Below are 25,104 nucleotides of genomic sequence, written 5' to 3' on the forward strand. Positions count from 1 at the left end.
TATAAACAGCTTAACAAATAAAAATAAAGATGTCTAAATTAATAGAGATGATTAGACTCTAATATTGCCGCTCCCCGGCAACGGCGCCAAAACTTGACAGGTATTTTCTACAAGTGTAAGTTAAATCCGAATTTATACCCGTTTGACTGCAAGTATACAGGCCAAAATCGTAATGTAAGGTATGTATCGGGTCGATCCCATGAGAAGCAACTTAAACAATTACTAGATCCTAATTTACTCTATTATTTAGACTCATAATATATTTGAGCAAAGAATTCAGAATTAAATCTGACTACAATATTTTTACTATCTAAAATCCTTAGCTAGATAATTGCAATATCACAAATGGAGAAAAATTCACCAAATACTTGAATTTAGGGATGTAGATGCCATTTATGACACAAATGATCCAAATGAATGAATTTAACACTTGTTACTACTCTTATTTAATCAGGGATTCATTTCCAAAATTGCCAAAACTTCATTCTCATGATAAAATTGGTCTAAAACAGCTTAGTTTTCCCTAATCTCTTGGTGAAAACTGAAACTGCTCTCGTTCATGCATGAAATGCAGATTTAATCCACTTGAGTGTAATTCTATTCTCATAAATTAACAACTCAAACTCCACTCATGTTATTCCATTGTTTTTACCATTTCTCAATGAGTAATAACAACTATAAACCTACTATTGGTGATCAAACAACAACAAGTAATCAAGCATACACAAGTAAACAAGTTAATACAAGATACAACAAGTATAAATCACATTCAATTCATATCACTTGACCATAAGTTTCATCTACTCCCTAAATATAGAAATTTAGTTACTCATTGATGATATAATAATCAAACTCATAACTTCATTAAAGGAAAAAATCTCAGTTTACAAGTACAAGAAAGATAAAGAAAAGCTTAGCCAAGTAATGGTGAAACCTTCCAAAAATCTGCTATGTCTTGTACTAGATGATTTCAAGATGAAGCCTCCAAGTGTTTCTGCAAAATTTACTAGCTAGAGAAAGTTTGCTATCAGAAAATCAGACTACGTATGATGTCTGACCTCCCCTTGTTTCTCTCCATAAAAACAGCTCAAAAGCTCCTTTTCCACTGGTCAAATTTCCACCTCTTGATTCCCAAATCTCAGATTTGTTAAGATAGTCAATAACAAAGGTTTTTGACTTGATAATAAGCCATATTATCTGCCCTTTTGTCTTCTGAAGCATGTGCACCGAATTCCCTTGCAACTTATAGCTGGAAAATAGTCTGAACACAAGAGAAATGGCTGAGCAAATTGCAGAATTTCGGCTACAAAACGCACCTACACAAAACGCGGCTTGGAGTCGCGTTTTGTCAACTCGCGTTTTCAACTCTGTGTTTTTGGCCTTGTTTCTGCTGCGATTTTCTCTATGATAGAGGCCGAACTAGCTTTTGTACAAAACACAAAAGTTGTAGTCCCTTGAATTAGCTTTACAATGCTTCATGAATCATCCAAATCGAAGTTTTGTAGACTGAAATATGATCGAAATACTATCACCTGGTCAAACCCATGTTTCATTCTCGTCCATAGAATGCAACTTCTGTATTTCAACTTTTTGTCCATGAAAACAACAGAATTAGATTTCAATGCCTTCACACCAAATCTAGATCTTTCTCTTAGCTTCAAAATGGTATAAAGATCACCTCAATCCGATATGTGTAGCTTCAGATATAGTCGAAATACCGAAGAGTGTCAAAATCGTCTTGAACTGCATTTCCTTACTTAAACGTTTTTCACTTTATTTCTTCTTTACCACTTGAATTCATCACCAATTATCTACTTTTCACCTCAATTGACATCCTTTGGTGATTGAATCATTAATCCTGTATGAAAATGAAGTTTTTACCATTAAAACTAAAAGAAATGCAATATTAGCCACTTTTACCAAAAATGTATATTTTTACCAAAACCTAGTTATTTTAGTTATAAAACTAAATAATGAAACCAGAATTAACTACTAAAATGCATTTAAAAATACGTAAAATAAACCCTTATCAAAGGATCAAATATATAAACTACTTAAAAATGACAAAAAGATCAGGGTTTGTCTTAACAATTGTTTATTATCCTATCAATCTTTCTTAACATTCCATATTAGGTTATAAACTTTTAGTGATCAAAGACCATAAGGGTGGATGTATGAGATAAGCCAAGAGCAAATGCAAATGATCGCACTGATTACTACTTTTAGTCACCATGAGAGTTTTTACAAAACCCAAGTTTTTACTTTGAGAGTCTTGGAGTATTCCAACTTTAGTGCAGCATAAGACAAAATCAAACACAAAAGATTCCTCTATTTAACTTTTTTTAACTTTGAGAGTCTTGCAGTATTATACTTGAGTCAGAAGATTTAGAGAAAGATAAAAAAAAAAAAAAAAGCTTGAAGACTACAACATCGAAATTGCGAGCGAATACATATACATATACATACATATATGTGTATGTATATATATATATATATATAGGACAGCTATGATTGCTAGAAGAAATATAGGAATTCAAAATTTTGTTTAGACAACTTGAGACAACAGCCACCTGTGTTAGTCTAATGAAAATGAACATATAGAAATCCATGCAAAATAACTATATACGCTGCATAAAACACGAATGCTTTTATTTTCAGACGAGAAACTTAAACTGTCTCAAAATGCAATGGAGATAGTTGATAATCAAAACTCGATTTAAGCACAAAGAAACCCAGTGAACCGGAATTATGAGCAAGCACTTCTAAACAACTTTGATCCTTGTTGATTGGTTAGGTTTGCTAAATATTCAAGAAGTTTAATGAACACAAAAAGCTATGACATGCTACTATTAAGAATGCCACGCATATTAAGAATTAACTGAAGCCTTTTCAAAATATTTGTCAAATTACTTTCCTTTATTGATAATTTTTTTTAAGTTACCCTTCCACTCGATTTAAAAAAAAAATTAAAAACTTGTAGGCCCACTAAAGTAGTTTCTCTCAAAATAATTGGATTTGGTGTTTTTTTGTGTGTTTTTGAAAAATTTTACTATATTAGTATATGTAAAAAAAATTATATTTTTTTGAATTACTTTTATTTGTATATTAATGGAGTATTGTATTTGAAAAACTTAATTTTAAAAAAAAATCAATCCAAACAGAGTAACATTGATGCGTATAAGATTTTGACTCAATTTATGGAAAAACGGTGAGGCCTACTCCTTACTCTCCCTTAGAAGAGTTTGAAGTTTAATGGCTTTCTCTTTTATAATGGCCCCACAAAATAAAGAGACTTGACATGACCTTACAAACTTGCTACAGTCAAACTCATAAATTTCAACAACATTACAATCCATAAAGAATTAGAATCTCGAAAAGTGTGGAAGGAGTATTTAACTTTATTTACCATGAGTATCTTTGTAATCTATTATATACTACAGTCAAATGCTCAAGAAAAGAATAAAATAACACAATTGGAAACCTTGAAGAGTAGGACATTGGCAAGAAACTTGACTTGAACAATATTCTCAAGGAACTGCGAGTATATATACAAGGCATGCATGGGCAGTTTTGATTGCTAGAGTGCATAGAAAACTAAGAAAAGTCGAAAACCTTGGTGCTGACATTCTTCTGTGTTACTAGCAGGTTAGTATGTGTATTCTTCTTCTGTAATCAAGTGCTTTCTTTTTATTTAAACCTAAATCTTAGTTGCATGCTAACAGATATATCTGTTTAAATAGATTTTGTTAGCTTAACGCTACGTCTTCTATGTTTACGCCATAACAGTAAAGCTTTCTCCTTGTCTTTTATCATTTATATACATATCTATATAGCCAATTGAGCCAAGAATTGGCAAGTGTTGATCATCTGACGTCGACTATGCTTCATAGCTTTCATCTATATCTTGTAAATTAACTTTGGTGTATGAATAAAATTTTCCTTTTCTTTATCTAGGAGTGCTTCTATATTCATGTAGCGCTTGGACCTTAATATTCATTCTAATAGGAATCAACCTAAATGCTTAAATTTGCTGATCCTTCTTGATGTTTTCTCCTGCAGCAATTTTTCCTCTTGTTTATACGTACTCAACAAAGATGTCCGAAGACATATCTGACGAAATCTCCATTCGCATTGATGAAAGGCGTTCTGACCTATCGGATGCATCGGAGAAGCCATCGATCTTCAAAATCCATGGTCAACTACGAAGTGAAAATGAAGAGGCATACGAACCACAAGTGGTTTCCATCGGACCTTATCACCACGGTAAGCCTAAACTGGAAGAGATGGAGAAGCATAAGGTAAGGTACTTCAATGAGCTTCTTCGTCGCACAGGTGAGAGTGCTGAGAAATACATCATAGCTTTGGCTAATCTTCAAGATCAAGCTCGAAGGTGTTACGCAGAAGAAATCAATCTTAGTAATGATGATTTTGTTGAAATGCTATGCCTTGATGGCTGCTTTGTCATCGAGTTCTTGAGGAAAAGGAGACATCCAGGATCGCACCTGCTGAATGACCCCCTTTTTCAGATGCTTTGGCTACTCGCAGCCACTGGGAATGACCTTATATTATTTGAGAATCAGTTGCCCTTTTTTGTCCTGCTTCAGCTGTTTGACATGACCAAGTCACCAGGAGAAGAAGAGAACCTTATTGACCTAGCTATTGATCTCGCTCTACTCTGGAACTTGCCCCATCCAGGTCTAAATTCTCATTCTAAAATCTTCGAACATTATAAGGCGGTTCATCTTCTTGGCCTCATGCACAAAATTCTGTCTACCTCATTTTCTGAAACACTTACTTCAACCATGAATTCCAATGGTACGGACTCAAAGCTGTTCCTAAAATCAGCTGGTGAGCTCCGACAAAGTGGAATCAAGTTCAAGAAGGCAGAGGATAGTAAATCCTTGTTCCATATCACATTCGAAAATGGTGTACTTAAAATCCCTCCTTTAGTTGTGGAAGATCGTACAGAACCCTTCTGCAGAAACCTGATTGCATATGAAGAGTATATGTCTAATCCAATTGAGACATGGAGGTGTATAAGTGATTACATAATCTTCATAGATTTTCTCATAGATTCCCCATCCGATGTTGAAACGCTTCGCAGACATGATATCATCGTGAATTGGTTAGGTAGTGATGAAGCACTCTCTACAATGTTTAACAAGCTAAGCAAACACGTCCATGTTGGCGGGAGATTCTGTTACACCAAAATTTTTGATGATGTGGACGAGTACTCTCGCAAGCGCTGGCATATTTGGAGGGCGCGCCTAGTGAGGAAATATTTTAATACCCCGTGGTCTTTCATTTCATTTCTGGCTGCATGTGCCTTGCTTCTCCTAACAATTGTGCAGGCCATATTTTCCATCCTACAGTATACGAAATAGAAGTAAGCTCGTTGTGTAATTTGTTAGTCATTGTACTTATATACGAATAAAGTCATTGTACTTGTAACAAATTCATCTGTATGATGTAAAGAACTCTGGTGTCTTGTATATTACATGAACTCTCGTGTTCCGTAATATGTAATTCGTAACATTAAACAAACATAAAAGATTTCAAAGAAACAAATTGGAGTAATGGACATGAATAAATTAAATCTAATCAAGATTTTGTACACTGTTATAATTAAGGAGGTCAAGATATTTTTTGAGGAAATATGTTTTAATTCATAGTGTAGTTTAAGTTGTATTAGAAACTAAAATAATCTCTTCATATGTATGAATTTTTCAAGGTGCAAATTTTGCTTTTGTTTCAATACAACTAAAATAAATAGTTTACATTAAAAATTTACACCTTGTAAAAATTTAACCTTATTTTATTTTTTATTAAGTTTTATCTTTCTTGTATTTCCTCCAAAGGAGTTAAAATGTTACAAGAAATGTCAATCCAAGGGAGGTAAGTAAGATTTTAAAAACCTCAGGAGAGCTGAATGATATTATAAGAAACCTAAGGGGAGGTTTCTGAAATTATCCCATGAATTTTTCAACTCATTATATTAATTTCCTGCGAATTTCCATGTCTCTGATTTCTTATGAACATCCATAACTAAATGCATGCTATCTGATTTCTTCCAAATGGTTTTCTATTTGTTTTTTCCCATCTCGGTTTGATTTGCATTCCATCGAAGATGTATCCCATCTGCTTCTAAACAACCATTATTCATTAATTTGACCTTAATGAATCAAATACCTTCTATTTATAAAGTACACGCATAATAGAAATCAGAAGATCATAAACTAATCTAATGATAATTGCATAACTCTTGGAGCCATGTAATGCTATGCATATATATATATATTGTTTTGGTGGCACAAACGTAGTGTAATACACTACTATTATTGAGTTCAGTCAGTTGCCTTGCTGGTTTTTAACCACAGTCACGGCAGGACTCGTGATTTAACTTGGGGCAACTCTTTCCTATACGTTCTTGGGACGACTCTTCCATCAGGGTCCACGGGTCCTAGATAGCCCTTTTTTCTTTTTCTTTTGGTAATCAAAGGAAATTGGGTCCTAGATAGCCTTATTATTTGTTAACTTACATCAGGCTTCTTAAGATGCTTTTTCTAATTAAGTGAGACCGAAAAATGTTCTAACAAGGGGACTATATCATTTTGTGACGACACGGAAGTAGAAGATCATCTTGGCCTTTTTCCGGTGGACCGACAAAATGCTAGCTTCAAATTAGGACTGGGTTTTTCTTGAAAAAGACTAGGTTTGGGATTGGGGCCAAAGACATTACTTAACCAAGTAAACATTCCCCTGCCTAGAATATATTTCGCTTTAAAAGACCAAGACAAACCTGCAAGACGTTCATTCATAATATGCTGGCCGGACGAAGTTCGTCAAAGTTCCTCTGTCTTAACCCTTAATATTTACGAATTATCCCACACGAGGGTAAGCAATTAAACGGTGGACAGATATTACAAGCTAAATTATGCCTCAAACATGTAAACTACCAATCAGTCACAAATGTTACCCAAAAAAAAAAGGGAAAAACAAAAGGTTTGCATGGAAAAGCAAAAAAGCAAAGACGTACAATTGTTTATTATCCTATCAATCTTTTTTAACATTCCATATTACGTTATAAACTTTTAATGATCAAAGACCATAAGGGTGGATGTATGAGATAAGCCAAGAGCAAATGCAATGATTGCACTTTAGTCACCATGAGAGTTTTTACAAAAACCCAAGTCTTTACTTTGAGAGTCTTGAATTATTCCAACTTTAGCACAGCGTAAGACAAAATCAAGCACAAAAGATTCCTCTATTTAACTTTTTTTAACTTTAAGATTCTTGAAGTATTGTACTTGAGTCAGAAGCTTAAGATAAGGATAAAAAAAAAACATGAAGACTACAACGTCGAAATTGCGAGCGAGTATATATATATATAGGGCAGTTGTGATTGCTAGCTAGAGGAAATATAGGAGCTCAAAACCACGCATTGGTAACAGGTTAGAGTTTTCTTCTTCTCCTCTAGGCATATAATCATATTCTTCCCTTTTTATTCGATGCAACATCTTAAATGCATCGACCAACTAAATTGCTTGTTAAACTTAATTATTAATCTAAAACAACGGTACTGATGATTTTTTTCCTTAATTTCAGCAAGAGATCGATTGTATTACTCAACACAAACAAAGATCATGTCCAACGACCCCAGAACTGCCCGAATTTCTAATTGTATCCGTGAAAAGCTTTCTGGGCTATCAGATACTGACATTAGGGCGGCATCAAATGAGCGATGCATATTCAAGGTCCGTGAGAGATTACAAAGTCAAATCGAAGGGCCATATGAACCACAAATGGTTTCAATCGGACCTTATCACCGCGGTAAGCCGGGGTTGCAATTAATGGAAAAGTATAAGCTGATTTACTTGAAACAGCTTCTTGAGCGAACAGGTGAGGGAAATCTAGAGATTTGCGTTGCGGCCCTGGCAAATCTTGAAGGAGTAGCTCAGAGGTGGTACTCCGATGAAAGGATCAGTCATGATGGTGAGGACGGATTTGTGGAGATGATGCTTCTTGATGGCTGCTTTATACTCGAGCTGGTATGGAAAATTAATCACCCCACACAATCTACAGATGGCATTTTATCGGACGCACTATTCATAGACCTATTAGGAATCGAAAATCAAGTCCCTTTCTTCATCCTTGTTGAATTGTTTCACAAGACCAACTCCAACTCTGGTGCCAGCAGCAAATTTAATGATTTGGCTCAGCGTCTAACTGATTTCGTAATTCTTGCTTGTGACAACAGCAAAGAGAATGAATATGTTGTTGATGATGATCAGGTCATTCATCTACTTGACCTTGTCTACAAAGCCTGGACCTTTTCGTATGCTGCAAAATTTATTGCTCTTGGTCCATGGATTGGGGAGGATGATCCTTTCTCACTGTATCATATAACTTCTGCCAGTGAATTACAAGAAATTAATGGGGTTGAGTTCGTAGATAGTGGGAAAGGACCATGGCTTGAGATTACTTGGGATAATGGTGTGGTAAAAATCCCTCGTTTTATGGTTCATGTAGATACAGAACGTCTGCTCAGAAACTTAATTCGCTACGAACAGCATTACACCCGTCATCATAAGGGCACGAGGGAGCATATAAATGATTATGCAATATTCATGGGAAGTCTCATAAATTCTGCTAGGGACGTCGAGGTACTGCGTCACACTAAAATTATTATCAACAAGTTGAATGATGATCAGGCTGTCTCTACCATGTTTCGTCGGGTCAGCGGAGGTATTTACCCCGGCAAAGGCTTTTGTTACGCGGGTGTATTCAATGAAGTGGAAAAGTATGCCAAAAGCCCTTGGCATATCTGGTGGACGAAGCTCAGGAGGACCTACTTCAACACCCCCTGGTCCCCCATTTCATTTGTTGCTGCAGTTGTTGCGCTTATCCTCACTTTTCTCCAGACCTTGTATGCCATCCGGCCTGTGGGAAAAAATTAGTAGTAACAAAACTACTAAACTAGTCATATCGGCCACATGCTAAGTGCGTTTGTTTGGTCTGAATATTGTTTGTCTTTCTTTTTCAACACAACCTAAAAGACTTTCATTACCATCTATAAGTTGTGCTATCAGTCAAGTTTCTTGTATTTTCAGTATCCCATGGAGAAGAAATAAAAATCGTGTGTTTGTTTTGGTTTTGATGATATGTAATGTTTTCATTAATATTAATCCTCGGATACAATATATCTCTGCTTTCACTGTTTCAATGTCATCATTTCGCCTGGTTTGGTATCATGATCAGTTACCCAATATGACTTTTTTCAAAGCTATTTCTGGTTCACTGATTTTGCAAGTATCTCTATTTTACTGCATGCATGGAAATCATTACGATCAGAGGCAGGAGAAAAATTGAAGAACCCTCAAAAGTTTATGCACCAGCTCCTTAATTTTCTAATGTCTCTAGTTGCTCACTTCTCCAATAAACAAATCTTGATACAATAATGCTACACCAAAACCGAAAGCTGATATATACTTTTCTTTTCTTTTCTTTTTTTTTGGAGCAAAGGCTGATATCTACTTACAACTCTAAAAAAAAAAGAAGAATAATGAAACTACCTATTTTTTAGATTTTGTGTTTTGTTTTCCATATAAACACATGCAACCCTATAACAAAAAAGTAATCAGTTAGATGTTTGACAAATACACGCTTAGTGGGCTAAGTTTTCAAATGCTCTCATGTCCCATTAAAAGTATCATACTTTTCATTTTGAAATATCATGAAATATTTGTCATATTAAAAAAGTTAGAACACCTTTTAGTCTTTCTTTTCAATAGAACTCTTTTTTTTAATCATATGCATATTATCATTCAAATTTAAATTTAAATTGAAAAAAAAAGTACAAACATCAAAATCAAATCACTATTTTTTAAAAAGTTGGATTCCCGAAACATGCCTAAATAATTGGGACGGAAGTAATAATGTACATGTTTGAATCAAACAAGAAGGGCAGCCAACAATTGACATTCAGGGCAACACCGAAAGCGCAATATTTGCTAGGAAAAGGAAAAATAAATAAACGAAAGCATTTACATGTGCGGGAATACTAAAAATTAGGACAAAATATACTAGTTGGGAAGGTGCAAACTCCAATTTTCTTTAGACGTATTTGGAAGTACTCCTACAAAATATATACTAGTTGGGAAGGAAATCCGACCCTAATTTATTTTATCACAAAACACAGTCAACAAGAAACTACAGCCCGTTTTCAATTTCCAGAGAGAGAGAGATCTTAATTATAGCATTTGGAACGGAAACGCTTAAAAAATGAAGAACTAAGCCCACCCCATTTGTCTTCTTATTGTCTCTCTGCTAGCCATGCAACAAAGTCCAATATAAAAGGAAAATTGGATGTCAATGACCAATAACATATTAGCGACAAATTGAGTTCAACTGCATTCTCATCGTTAAATTTTCCACTTAACAAAGAATTACTCCTACCGAGATTTCTGAAGAAAATTAAGGCCTTTATGTAGGCCCCAATTTTTTATTTTTTTTTTAAATCTGACTAAGAATGTTGCAATTATATTCCTCAGAGATGGCCTTGGCCTAGAAATCTAGAGTACAACGATAAAAAAAAAACATAAATTCACCCACCCGTACAAGGTTTTTTTTTTTTTTTTGCCTCCTTCACGAAATTAGATCAACAAAAAGGGTTGTCCCCTCCTTCCTTAATCTTTGAACAGGAGAATAAGATCGAAGCCATACTAACAATGTTTTTAATTCCTTCCCCCAAAAAAGAAAATTTTTTGGCAGTTTTTTCTCTTAAAAATTCTTTAAACAAAAGTCATGTTGCATCATATTTTTCATACCTCAAATCGATTGTGGATTCATTCCAATTTAAACCCATCAATTTCTTTTGTAATTTCCACTTTTCAGCAGGAGTATTTGTTTTAGATATTTAGGGTCAGAAAAGGATGCCAACTTGAGCTAGTATTTACCTGCATTAGTCTAATGAAAATGAACATTAGAAATCCATGCAAAATAACTATATACGCTGCATAAAACACGAATGCTTTCATTTTCAGACGAGAAACTTAGACTGTCTCAAAATGCAATGGAGATAGTTGATAATCAAAACTCGATTTAAGCACGAAGAAACCTAGCGAACCGGAGTTATGATCAAACACTTCCAAACAACTTTGATCCTTGTTGATTGGTTAGGTTTGCCAAATATTCAAGAAGTTAAATGAACACAAAAAGCTGTGACATGCCACTATTAAGAAAGCCACGCATATTAAGAATTAACTGAAGCCTTTTCAAAATTCATCTATATGGGCAGCAAATCTTTCCATATACTGATACTCAACCGTAAACTCCACGAGATCACAAGGCAGAATATTGGTATCAAGATAGACGTCACCTACTGAATGAAGGCTTCTTGAAGCGACAAGTTACCATGTGAAATTAATTATTTGTTCACCAGAACTCTGTAAAGTAATTAAAGTTAATATTCCAACGCAAAACACGAAAAGTGTTGCATATGTTCCTAGCGTTGTCTTCCACTGGGCTATTGGTACATTCTTTGCTGTGAAATCATGAAAAGTGTTTGTAGAATACAGCACATACCAAAATCAAACACACACACACACACAATCCTATTCTATTAAGAGGTGCCATACTATAGTCTTTTTTTTTTTTTCTTTTTTTTTTTTGTTAGCAACGGTAGATGTCCTATAACCTAATATAGCCTAATCTAGAGGAAAGGGATAAGGAGAGATGGTCAACTAAAACCAGCCACATAATGTGACAAATTTGAGGGAGGCAGGCATCACCAAAGAGGGTGATGACCACTGGAACAAATGGCCAGTGGCCATACTATAGTCACTTGATTTCACAAAAATAATTAAAAACTTGGTAGGCCCACTAAAGAAGTTTCTCTCAAAAACAGAGTAATATTGGTGCGCATAAGATTTTGACTTGACTCAATTTATAGAAAAACATTGAGGCCTACTCCTTACTGTCCCTTAGAAGAGTTTGAGTTTAATGGCTCCCTCTTTTAAAATGGCCTCACAAAATAAACAGATTTGACATGACCTTACAAACTTGCTACTAGGTATCCGATTAAATAAAGATAAAACTGGATCTCAAACTCGTAAATTTCAACAACATTACAATGCATAAAGAATTAGAGTCTCGAAAAGTGCGGAGGGAGTATTTAACTTTATTTACCATGAGTGTCATTACAATCTATTATATACTAAATTCAAATGCTCAAGAAAAGAATAAAATAACACAATTGGAAACCTTGAAGAGTAGGACGTTGCCAAGAAACTTGACTTAAACAATATTCTCAAGGAACTGCGAGTATATATACAAGGCATGCATGGGCAGTTTTGATTGCTAGAGTGCATAGAGAAGTTGAAAACCTTGGTGCAAGGGCTAATATGTGCTGACATTCTTCAGTGTTACTAACAGGTTAGTGTGTGTATTCTTCTTCTGTAATCAAGTGCTTTCTTCTTATTTAAACCTAAATCTTAGTTGCATGCTAACAGATATATCTGTTTAAATAGATTTTGTCAGCTTAACGGTACGTCTTCTATGTTTACGCCATAAAGTAAAGCTTTCTCCTTGTCTTTTGTCATTTATATACATATCTATATAGCCAATCGAGCCAAGGACTGGCAGAGCTACCGTGCCAAAGGAAATTTTCAATTTTCTATATATAATTATTTTTTTAAAAACCACAAAGCTCTAACTCTATATCTACCAAAAAGGGATTAAAGGTGAAAAAAATTCAAAAGAAGTGTCCAAACACTCCTTTAGTCTAATCAGATTTGTATATCTGTTAATCCTTTATACAGATTTTTTAGACTTCCCCTCCCTATGCCCTAGGATGCCCTTATATACTTGTTAGCCTCTTATACAATCTCTTTAAACTTTCCTTCCCTGTAGAATAAAATATATTAGTTATAGGAATGTTATCGTACTCAGTAAAATATATATATATATATAGAGAAATTTTTTTAAAAATTTTTAATTTTATCCCATTAATTTTGGTCGGGAATATATATAATTTTTTGAATTAATCATGCACATAAAGGTCTGAGCCTTTACTTCTAGAAATTCATTTCCGCCAATTGAACCTTCTCGAACTGTTCTTGTTAAAATCAACTCATGAAGTTGGCGTTACGCGGGAATCATCTTCGGTATGGATACATAACCTACGCAAGTACGTATATTCTTACATCTTTTTCTCCAACTTCGGTGAGCGGCATCTTCATGACTCCTAACAACAAAACTAGCAGTGTATGTTTGGGCTTCTCAAATGGGAGTCCTTTCTGAAAACAAAAAATTGCTCGTCATTTACGTTTCCTCCATCTTTTGATACGAAGTCTGGAAACACAGAACGGTAATTAGTTAACCACTGACAATTTCTGAGTTTCATAAACTTTTCTTCTTGGTCTTTAATTTGCATACAAGATAGAAAATCCAACATTTATGTCCTCATTCTGATTCTTATAAGGAACAGGAACAGTTTTCCAGCTAATACCATACATTCTTGGTAAATGGAATTTGACAATTTTTTTTCCACATTTTTAAGGTACGGACTATACAGGCTCAAATTAAGTTTCTAAGCATGAATAGATTCCATGTATATGTACCATCTTGTCGAAGTGTTGATCATCTGACTTCTATGCTTCATAGCTTTCATATATATCTTGCAAATTAACTTTGGTGTATGAATAAGATTTTCCTTTTCTTTATCTAGGAGTGCTTCTGCATTCAATTTGGTTAGGAACTAATTTTGAGACTCTTCTTTATTATCATTCAGAGAATTTTAATCTACTATCCGATCAGAAGGTATGTTGTGGTATAGGTCAACTATACCCAAGAAACAACAAGATTCACCAGGCACTCAAAATGCACAAAAAAAATAGGAATTTTGTGATAGTCATGTAGCGCTTGGGCCTCAAGATTCATTCTAATAGGAATCAACCTAAATGCTTAAATTTGCTGATCCTTCTTGATGTTTTCTCCTGCAGCAATTTTTCCTCTTGTTTATACGTACTCAACAAAGATGTTAGGAGACATATCTGTTCGCATTGATCAAATGCGTTCTGGCCTATCGGATACAACAAGAACGCCATCGATCTTCAAAGTCCATAGTAAACTACGAAGTGAAAATGAAGCGGCATATGAACCACAAGTCGTCTCCATCGGACCTTATCACCACGGTAAGCCTGAACTGAAAAAGATGGAGATGTATAAGCTAAGGTACTTGAACATGCTTCTTCATAGAAGAGGAGAGTCAAGTGCTAAGAATTACGTCGAAGCTATGGCTGAACTTCAAGAAGAAGCTAAAAGTTCTTACGCAGACGAAATCAATCTTTCAGATGGTGATTTTGTTGATATGCTATGCCTTGATGGCTGCTTTGTCATCATGTTCTTGAGGAAACTTTTTCAGCTTGAAGAATACGACAAGAATGACTCCATTTTTCAGATGTCTTGGCTAATATCAGCCACTAAGAGAGACCTAATATTATTTGAGAATCAGTTGCCCTTTATTGTCCTGCAAAAACTGTTTGATATGACCAAGTTGCAGGACGAAGAAGCGAAGCTTAATGACCTAGCTATTCTCTGTCTGTCTTCGCTCATGCCTGGTTCTTATCCAGGTCAAAGTTCTTATTCTACAATCGCTGCAAGTCATAGGGCTGTTCATCTTCTTGACCTCATGCACAAAAATTTGACTGCCTCATTTTCCAACACACTTACGTATTCCGAACCTGAACCGACTAAAAACTTATTGCAGAAACCAGTTATTGAGCTACTATCTAGCGGAACCAAGTTCGAGAGGGCAAAGAAGAGTGAACCCTTGCTCCGTATCACTTTCAAAAATGGTGTAGTTAAAATCCCTCCTTTATTTGTGGATGATCATACAGAATGCATCTTCAGAAACTTGATTGCATATGAACAGTATATGTCTAAGCCATTTGAGACATGGAGGTATGTAACTGATTACATAAGCTTCATGGATCTTCTCATAGATTCACCGTCCGACGTTGAAAAGCTTCGCAACCGTGACATCATCAGGCATGGGTTAGGCAGTGATAAAGCGGTCTCTAAAATGTTCAACAAGTTAAGCAGTGATGTTTCTATTGAAGTTCCTTTCTGTTACCAAGAAGTTTTTGGGGAAATGAAAAAGTACTCCCGCAACCGCAGCCGTACTTGGTGGGCAAACCTCATGCGGAATTATTTTCATAACCCGTGGTCAATCATTTCATGTCTGGCTGCATGCGTTTTGATTCTTCTCGCATTGGTGCAGACCATTTTTTCCATCCTACACTAGACTTTGACTTAATGAAATTAAAGTGAGCTAGTTGTTCTTGTTTTGTAATTTGTTAGTCATTGTACTTAAATACCAACAACGTCATTTTACTTGTGTTCCGATTGATAACAAATTCTTGATGTAAAAGAACTTTCCTGTCTTGGATATTACATGAACTTCTAAATGCATGTTCTGCTAATAATGAACATGATCTCTTCTGTATTGTGATCTACAACTGAACATTAAAATAGCAATGCCCCGCCTGGCTCATTAATTCATTTTAGTCAAGCTGACAATTTTTATGAACATGGACCTGTCTACACATGTATCTATATGTCATTGTGTCAAGTATAACCACAGTGAGTGTTACCTAGCACTGGTCCGATCTTAGTGAGAGTACTACGAAATGCATGCAAAGGCTGATGATGAGAACTCAATGAAGCACGAAAAATTAAGTACGCAAGATTTTAAGCAAATTGCAAAGAAAGAATTAAAAAAATGAAGCATTCATCTGGCAAAAAATCCTTGGCATACTATCATATATAATAGCAGTTAGATACCAGTTGATTGAAATGCTAACAAAATAAGTGTACTGAAAACATATAGTTCTACAGGATCTAATTGTTACACCTGTGATTTAAAGAAGAGAACAGAGAAAAGGCTCGGTAGATTTTCAAACAAAGAAAACCCGGAAGAACACTTTATTGGGAAAATAGTTATAAACATGAATTGCTTGTTACTTATGGTTCCCGAAATCTTATCTAATTAGCCACTGCATCCACATTGGCTAGAATGCTAAGTAAGGCATAAAGACTGAAAGAAAAAAGAGAAAAAAAAGAAGCAGTACAATAAGTAAATCTGTCATGCTTGCTGGTACCAAAATTAAGTACATATGTAAATTTTAAGTAGTTCTTGGTTGTAAATGTGAAGGCTTTATCTAAGAAATGTTGTCTCCAACGTTCCGACCTTTCTCATGTTTGTCACTTCGCGAAGCACAGCATATGCTAAGGAATGAAGGGCTGAGACATGTCTACTTTTTTAAAGAAATAGAGGGCTTAAACATTGGCTGTTCTCTTCTCTTCTCTTCTCTTCTCTTCTCTTCTTTATTGCGCTCAGTCGCTCACTATTTTCCCTCCACAAAGAAAAAATTGCTAGCCATCTAAAGTTTAGTGGAAAAGAACAGCTATGAACTCATATCTCAAAATTCTAGAAAATTAAAATGTTTAAGAATTTGTAGATCCTATCTAAATGAACATCTTGAAGTACAGATTATCTTCTGCTGAGTACATTAATAAGTTCAAAGTAACTTTCTATAGGTTTTTATACATTGGACTATTGGAGAAAAGAACAAAAGGGCTAAATTATTAATTAAGTTATTTTTCAACTATTTAAATTGGTATACCAAAAACAAAACAAAAAATTTATTCTTCATCGACTATAAGATAAAAGCAAATGTGTCAATAAACCACTCTTTAATTTTCTTTTTGTAATTTTTACTATCTTTTCCTATATAAAGTTAGACGTATGCCACTAGACTAATATATCCAAAAGGTGACAACATGGCTGGTATATTTTTTTTTTTAACAACTTTTTATTTTATTGATGAGGAAAAATTACAAAACATAAATTCGTGTTACATACGTCTTATTTTCTGAATTGACGGTAAATCTAATTTGTCAAGGCGAATTGCCCCACGAGCTTCCCTTGGGAAAATAGTAAAGCTGTCATATACCTTGACTTTTTGATGTGGGTGAGAAACACCCACATTAGACAACGCATCAGCAACTGTGTTAACCTCTCGATAGCAGTGTGAAAAATGAACAGGCTCCTGCAAGAGCTTCCAAATCTACCTGATCTCCCTTCGAATCTGCCACGGACATTGAGTGCGACGTTGAATGATCCCAACTAAGAGCAGCAAATCTGATTGCACACTTATATTTTCAAATCCTCTATGTTTACACTTTTGAAGACCGATAAGGAGGGCCCAAGCTTCTGCACGGAGAGATGTAATTTCTTCAAAATAAGCCGAAAAGGCAATCAGTGGTAAACCAGTTGGATCCCGAAGAACTCCTCCACCTCCACCCACTCCTGGATTACCCTTAGAACATCCATCCGTATTAAGTATGAGCTGTCATGTCTCCTTTGTCTCCCATCGAACAAATTTGTATGCAACCGTACCGACAGACACATTCGATCGATCATACAAATGACAAAAAGATTGGAATCGAAACACTTGTTTGAAGTGGATCCCCACGATGGACTGAATTTCCGAGAAAATGAGATGACAAATAACAGACGATCGCATCTGGACACCCTCAAACATTGCTTTATTCCTTGCCTTCCAAACCTGCCAGCAAACTATATTAGGTAGAATGCGGTCAATAAGCTATTGTGTCTCAGTATCATGTAACCGCAACCACCACCCTACTATGTGGGACCGCAAAGAAGACCCTGAACAGCTGAATCCACATAAACCTCCAAAATAGTTCCAAACTTCCGATGCTATTTGTCCATTGGCAAATAAATGCTCGATAGACTCTGCAGATGCCGAAGAACAACACAAGCACTTTGACGGTAAATGAAAACCAAGTTTACGTAACCTATTTGGTAGCGGTTGTCTTCCTAGAAATAGTCGCAACATGAAGAATGAGATTTTCCAAGGAATTCGAGGATGCCAAATCGAAGCAAAAACCATCGACTTGTTGCAAGTCTGCCTGATGTCTTCGAAAGCCGATTGTAGAGAGAATTTACCAGATGTGGTGGGCATCCAAATGACTTCAACTTCACTCCCTTCTTCCGGTGGCATATGTTTCACAATGGAGGACATTTTCTCCTTTGGCATTGTAAGACCTAAGGAATTCAAATCCGAGTGACCATTGATGATGAAATTGCGGAAAGTCAAATTTGGGATAACTTGTGCTTGTAGGAACAACGCACCACTTTCCAACCAGTTGTCGTACCAAAAGTGACACGACCCGTCCCATAACATTGAGAGCTCCACTTGTCGACTGACGTTGGCCATCCTCCGCCAGATTGCCGAGTCCATTGATTTGAGTTCTACCTGACAAGGATGAAGGCTTTTACAATACTTTGCTTTCAAGAACATTGCCCACAACGATGATCCTGTTCAGAAATTCCACCAAAGCTTGCATGAAAAAGCTTTGTATACGTCCCATAGTCTCCGAAATCCGACTCCTCCCTCGTCAACCGGATAACACAAATGAGACCATCGTATCCAATGGTACTTCGAGTCCGCGGGTGAGGACCCTCACAGGAAGGCTAAGCAGGTCTTTTCTATAGTTTTGAACAACTTACCCGGGAGCACTGCAGCTGACATCAGATGCATTGGCATTGATGCCAACACATGTTTGATTAGAACTATTTTGCCTCCAAAGGAAAGTAATCTTGATTTCCATGACAAAATCCTCCCTAGAATAGACTGACAAACTCCTCCATAGTATGATGATTTACATCTTCCAAAGTATAGCGGGAACCCTAAATAACGTATCGGAAATGAGTGCCAGGCAAACCTCTGGTGATACGTTCAATTTGCCTTCGTCTCACCAGTGGCATCGATGGATGTACAAAGTAGCAACTTTTTTGCACATTTATCAGCTGCTCCGAACACCTTTGATATGCCTCTAACACCTGCATGATAGCCTTCAAAGAAAAGGAAGAGTCATTTGCAAATATGAGAACATCATTCGGGAACGCCAAATGAGTTATAGAAGAACACCCATATGGAACTTTGAATCCCACGAAACCCGACTGCATGATGAGATTATTTAATCCTCTAGACAATACCTCGGCCCTGATAATGAATAATGCAGGTGATAATGGGTCACCCTGACGAAGCTCTCTCGAAGATTTAAAGAAACCGTAGGAGGAGCCATTTATAATGATTGAGAACCAGACATTAGAAAGCAATCGCCATACTAGATCAATAAATATTTCCCCGAGTCCAAACTTCCTCAGAACATTAATAATATGACCCCATGACACCCGGTCATACGCCTTGGACATGTCGAGTTTCATTAAAACATTCCCACCTCTATTCTTTTTTCCCATACTCGATACCACCTCTTGAGCTAGGAGAAAATTTTTCGTTATATTGCGGCCCTTCACAAAACCTGTATGCTGGAGGGAAATAATTTTTGGCAATAAAATAGCAACCCTGTCCGCCAAAATCCGGGATAATAATTTATTGAAAAAATTACATAGACTGATGGGCCTAAAATGAGAAAATTCCTGAGGATTTGGCTTCTTTGGAATTAGAACAATTGAAGTAGAGGTGATGAAACGGGGCAAATCCGCCCCACAAAAAAAATTGAGTACCGCATTGTAGACATCTTGGCTGATCACCTCCCAAGCAAATGTAAAAAATTTTCCTGTGAAACCATCTGGACCAGCATCACTTTCTCCATCCATTAACTTGACGACTTTGTACACTTTCTTGATCGTAGGCACTGCTTCCAGCCTCTTATTATCCTCTCCGGAAACCATCGGCGGAATTAGGTGTAGTATATCGGAAGATGACTCCAAAGAACCCGTGAAGAGATTATTGAAATATTCTGTTGCCTCAGTTGATATATCATTATCCTTGTCTACCCAAATGCCGTTGGACTTTTTTATACGGTGTATCATTCCTTGAACGCGTTTCTGCCTTACTACCGCATGAAAGTACCTTGAATTTCTATCTCCATGACGAAGCCATTTAACCCTTGCCTTTTGCCTCCAAAATTGCTCTTCAATTGACATTGCATGCCACAACTCTGCCTGTGCCTTATTGAGCTCAATCTGACACTCTTCTGAATAATCTTGATCTGCAACCTCCTCTACTCTATGGACCTCCATTTCCGCATAACGAACAGCATCAATAACATTCCCAAAGTGTTGCTTGTTCCATGATTGAATAGCCCTTCTCGTGGCCAATAATTTGGAGCACAAAACACGCAATGGAGATCCCCCTACATCTTGATTCCAAGCCTGGCGAATCACCTCCAGGAATTGTGGTTTTGTAGTCCAGACATTTAAGAAGCGGAATGGCCGAGGTTTATTATCTGATCGGGTCGCAAATGTAATCTTCAATGGTACATGATCCGAGAGATGTCTTGCCAAGTGAAGCACAGAGATTTTGTTAGAGAGATCCAAGCAAGATCCATTGATTAAAAATCTGTCCAACCTTTTTGAAATTCGAGCTCTACCCCGCCGATTATTAGACCATGTAAAACTAGCTCCTGAGAAGCCTACATCGAAGACTTCAGCCTCCTCCATGAAAGACATGAAATCTGCCCCCTCAGCTATAGCAAATGGACGCCCCCCCCCCCCCCCCCGTTTTTCATGAGGTGCCAATATTACGTTAAAATCACCCCCAATACACCAAGGAAGTAAACTAGGATATGTTGATCCGAACTACCAACGATAGAGCAAACAAAAGGACTACTATAGAATATCCAAATATCACTTGAGCAATTAACAAACACATAATCAAAAAGTAGACGTAAACGAATGGACTCAATTTTAGATACGTCTAGTTTTGGCTCACAAATGACAACAAATTGAAGGTGATGCATCCGTATTAATTTAATCAATCTTCTTAGATTAGGAGGTTTAGCTACCCCTCTAATATTCCAAAATATTCCATTAATCATGAGAAAGAACCTGGAATGAGTTTTTGGATGATGTATCTGACCGTAACTGTCTGTCAGATGGGAAAAGAGCCCGCACACCCTTCTTCGGCATTTGTCAGAAATCACAATGAAGCTTCTCGGATTGATCAATATTTAGAGCGTGCATTGATGATTCCTGCATCTTTTCTTGTGGGACCCCTATTCATGGAGACAGATTTCCTGCAATATTAGTCAAGATAGGTAAATTTTCCCCATGTTGTGTGGAAGCTACATCTTCTACCCCATGTAATTCAACATAGAGGTGCTGCAAATCTTTTTTGTCGACCAGCAATTCATTTCCATTGATATCATTGTTGTCGGACAGATTATGTTGTTCAATGCTTAAAGCATTAGTTTCGGCCAACTGCTTTTGTTCACTAGTCAAAGATTTCTCCTTAAGAGGTTAGGTCCCTTCACTTTGAAGACCAAGGTGCTCCTCCAGTTGGTTTCCCATTACCGCTTGTCCCTCATGCATTGCCGCATTCTCCATGTATCCATTTACATTGGATGATTTAGGCTGGGTTTCTTCTTCAACTACAGTAGTGTGAACACCGAAGTCTTGCTGAACATCCCTTTCCTCATCTTGCAAAACAGATCCAGAAGCCTTGTCCGTTGCACCTGGGAAATTTTTCCTTCCATCCAGCGTAGCAGTAATACGCTTTTCATGAGAAGAAACCACAGTATCCGTTGTTTCATTCGCATTACCAGCTGAGTTATTAACAGGTTGAAGAATAATAACCTGATTTCCAGCTAACTGTGAGTCTTGCTGCATCTTTATGGGCTGTTGCCGAGACCCAACCTTATGCAAATTCTTTTTGCACTCCACATGAGAATGTCCTAAACGCGAGCAAATAGAACAATACGGAGGGATGTTTTCTGGCACAATACGTTGCCAGAAACTAGATTCCCCTTCAACAACAATCCAAACTCTTGGCACTACAAGCTTCGCTACATCTATCTCCACACACACCCTGGCCACACTAGGACGAGTCCCAGCAGCTGTTGCCGAATCTAGGAACAATGGTCTTCCTACTGGAGATAGAATGGAAAACAAAGAGTGTTTATCAAAATAATGAATAGGCAGAGACAGAAGAGTTACCCAAACCGGTACTAGAGATGACTCCCTTTGCACATGAAATTCCCTGGTCCATCGAAACACACGCATTGGATAGTTACCCAATTGCCAAATTCCTCTAATCCAAATTCGGTTGAAATCTACTTCAGCGGAGCACTTAATAAGAACATGCCTATAATCCAATAATCCAATGGAAACTTGGTCTTTGAGGTTTAAAGAAGCAAAAAACTTTCGAGTATCTTCCAAGGAAGGTCGTCCGTGAGAAAATTTGCCAACCAAGGTCCATCTAAATGGCACTGCAAGTCTGTCCGCATCTACTTTGGAAAAAACAACTGCAGCTTCACCCTTGTAAACTGAAGCTTGTCGAATCTGGATTGGAGATGTAGCCGGCTGTGAAAAGAGCGGAGAAAAGGATTTTTTTGTTGTAGGAGATAGTTTTTGCCCCTCAGCCGACGGCTGAAGGGCTGCCATGAACGCTTACAAGCAAGCTATGTGGTTAACTTTGAGGGAGGATCATACGTTGGATGAGGAATTGGAAGGGATCTTTTCTGACAACATGGCTGGTATAATGTGGTCTTACAAAAATAAAAAAAAAATAATAATAATAGTATAAATTGGACTACCTATGAGCTTCCCATCCCAAAGGACTAATAGCTTGATACAACTTCCACCTGCTTTCTCCAGCTTTTTGTCTCTATTTCTGATCAAGATTGCTACACGTGAGACTCTCCTCTTGCCCAGGTAAATTTTTCAAGTATTTTCCTTGATAAGTGACTAATCTACGTAATAATTGTATGACATTTTATATTATTTTTAGTCATTTTGGTTACATTATTGGAAGAAAATGATTCATTTTGGCTATAATTGGTGTAAAATGCTTTTGTTCAATTAAATGAGGTTTTTATCACTTTTTACTTGGATTTTGTGCATTTTGACAGTTTTGACAAATTTTCATATTTCGGTTATAACTTGAACTCCAATGATCGGAGTGCTAGTGTTTTTTAACTCTCAAGTCAAGATTAATTGTAATTTTCCTCTTCAAAAGTCTATGGCTGCTAATTAAGCCGTGTTATAAATATATCCTGATATTAATTCTCCATTTTTCATTACGCAGATTGAACATTTAATTTGCCATTTTACCAGCCATGACTTTATGATATTCTTACAATCTTAAACTTAATGCGTATAGTACTGGATTTTCAAATCTGGAAAAGTTGGAACTTTTGTGTTATGACACGTTAGAACTAACTTTGTTACAGCATTTATTCATGCTAATTTTGATAAATAAGGAATTCAAATTATTTTACGATATTTGATGAAAGTTCATACTATGTTAATTCAAGAAATAGACCAAGACATCTTCCTTTAGCTCCCTAAAAATCATTTAGAGTGTTATGTATGATTTGACAGGAGCCATTTAATTTTATTTTCTCCAAAAATATTTTTTTTGACAAATGTACTTCAAGTTATACCTTTCTCTTGGCTAATATCCTTAAACATGGGTCTTTAAGCTACATTTTTTTACACTTTTTTTAACCCTTTTTCTTTCTCAATTTTACTGTATTGTTTAAAAGAATTATGATTAAAAAAATTCAAGGACAGCTGAAAAGAATAAGCACCCCAGCACAACGCGCGGTTACCCCTAGATTTAAACACATGAACAACCTAGGATTGACATTAAAACCATTAAAAGATAGTTTTTTCTTTTAACTGAAATAGCATTATTGTTCATTTGCACCACCATTAATAGCAAAAAAGAAAAACTTATGAAACTCACTGAAACGGAAAATTAAGTCATAAAAGCACATAAAGGAGAACAATTAATTAATGATAACACCGAAAAATTAACTAATTCAAGTGACATGAAAGAGAACGTTCGAAATCCATCAAATAGACAGAGACTTTTTACCCACTTTATACACTTCATCCATATAAATGACAAACAATCTAATGTTAACTTCTCTACAACCTATAATTTCTACTCTCTTGGACACGAAAAAGAAGGACAGTAAAAAAAAAGTGATTGCAGGTACCAATCTTATGCATACTTTTCTTTTCTTTTTTTTTTTTTTTTTTTTGGGGTCTGGAGGGTAAGGGGTATCTTGGAATCACCGAATCTGAACAGAGCTCACCCCATAAATGACTAACAACAGTAGCACGTGGGGATCGAATCTGAGATCTTGTTATAACTATAAACGATTAGTTACAAGTGAGCTACCCACGAGGGGCTTATGCGTACTTTTCTAAAATTGATATTTTGGTGAACCATTCTATATATCCTCTGATATTCATCTATTTTAGATATTATATTTATACTCAGGGCCTTTACTTTGAATCTTTTTTAATTTTTTTTACTAATCAAACAGTTGCAGTTTTTTCCCATTTCATCTATTTTCGGCTCCTATGGAAACATCACAGAATCAGTTGATAAGCTCATTAAAGCCTGATGAGAAAATGTGGATGCGTAGAGTCTTGCTATTACTGAAATTTGGCATCGAGGCGTATATCGGTAAACAAAAATCTGGAAATCTTCAGAAGTTAATTTTCCTAGACAGGCAGGTAAAAAATCATAAACTTTCACATTTACTTTTGAATCTATATTTTGCACATTATTTTCAAGAAAAATTCAAAAGGCATATAAAAATTCAAGCTATTATGTTTGATGACATCAAGGAAAACTGTTCCTATTCCTTATAGGAATCAACATAAAATGAGGACTTTTCCTCCATCTCTCTATCTCAACCATTTGGTCGTCACCTTCCTTTCCTCCTCTTCTAGCTATCCTTAATTTCCCCTCAAATCCCAAATTAATTATCTTCTCTAGGTTATTATGTCCTTCATAACCAGAGCTACACTCTTGAATGGTTAACTTGTATCTCCCCATTTTTATTTTTTACTTTTTTCTGTCTTCTGAAAATAATATTCAATTATCTAGACATGTACTGCATATAGAAGTTTAAGCAACTACGGTGATGATTAAAGGGATAATTGATTATGCTTTGCTGGTGGTGGATGGCTTGAGATTTGGATTTTTATAAAGCTAAATCATGAACATGAGTAAAATGGTTGCTAAAGCT

General features: G+C 36.1%; 3 protein-coding genes across 4 annotated transcripts in view; all 3 read left to right on the top strand.

Moving 5' to 3' along the window:
- LOC113765366 (UPF0481 protein At3g47200-like) overlaps window positions 1–5,477 on the top strand; it is an 85,022-nt gene extending 79,545 nt beyond the window's left edge. Inside the window, exons 1-2 of one of the 2 annotated variants that reach the window (XM_027309516.1) lie at window positions 3,590–3,645; window positions 4,060–5,477. In XM_027309516.1, the coding sequence (XP_027165317.1) occupies window positions 4,095–5,384 (1,290 nt within the window). In that variant the 5' untranslated portion in view covers window positions 3,590–3,645; window positions 4,060–4,094 and the 3' untranslated portion in view covers window positions 5,385–5,477. Of the gene's footprint in view, window positions 1–3,589; window positions 3,646–4,059 lie in introns of those variants that run through there. The other variant, XM_027309515.1, reaches the window with a different exon arrangement.
- A 1,956-nt stretch (window positions 5,478–7,433) lies between these two features.
- Window positions 7,434–9,064, top strand: LOC113765537 (UPF0481 protein At3g47200-like). The gene is made up of 2 exons (XM_027309755.1): window positions 7,434–7,451; window positions 7,606–9,064. Exon 2 carries the CDS (start codon window positions 7,644–7,646, stop codon window positions 8,955–8,957), a length of 1,314 nt encoding a protein of 437 aa, XP_027165556.1. The 5' UTR covers window positions 7,434–7,451; window positions 7,606–7,643; the 3' UTR covers window positions 8,958–9,064.
- A 4,971-nt stretch (window positions 9,065–14,035) lies between these two features.
- LOC113765876 (UPF0481 protein At3g47200-like) lies at window positions 14,036–15,328 on the top strand. The gene has a single exon (XM_027310120.1). It carries the CDS (start codon window positions 14,036–14,038, stop codon window positions 15,302–15,304), a length of 1,269 nt encoding a protein of 422 aa, XP_027165921.1. The 3' UTR covers window positions 15,305–15,328.
- The last annotated feature ends 9,776 nt before the right edge of the window (window positions 15,329–25,104 follow it).

This window comes from Coffea eugenioides, chromosome 3 (assembly GCF_003713205.1).
Source record: "Coffea eugenioides isolate CCC68of chromosome 3, Ceug_1.0, whole genome shotgun sequence".
Classification (NCBI taxonomy): Eukaryota; Viridiplantae; Streptophyta; class Magnoliopsida; order Gentianales; family Rubiaceae; genus Coffea; species Coffea eugenioides.

What these genes read in the sequence shown, in the direction of transcription:
- LOC113765537 (XM_027309755.1), top strand. Translation starts at nt 7,644, where the DNA reads ATGTCCAACGACCCCAGAACTGCCCGAATTTCTAATTGTATCCGTGAA.
- LOC113765876 (XM_027310120.1), top strand. Translation starts at nt 14,036, where the DNA reads ATGTTAGGAGACATATCTGTTCGCATTGATCAAATGCGTTCTGGCCTA.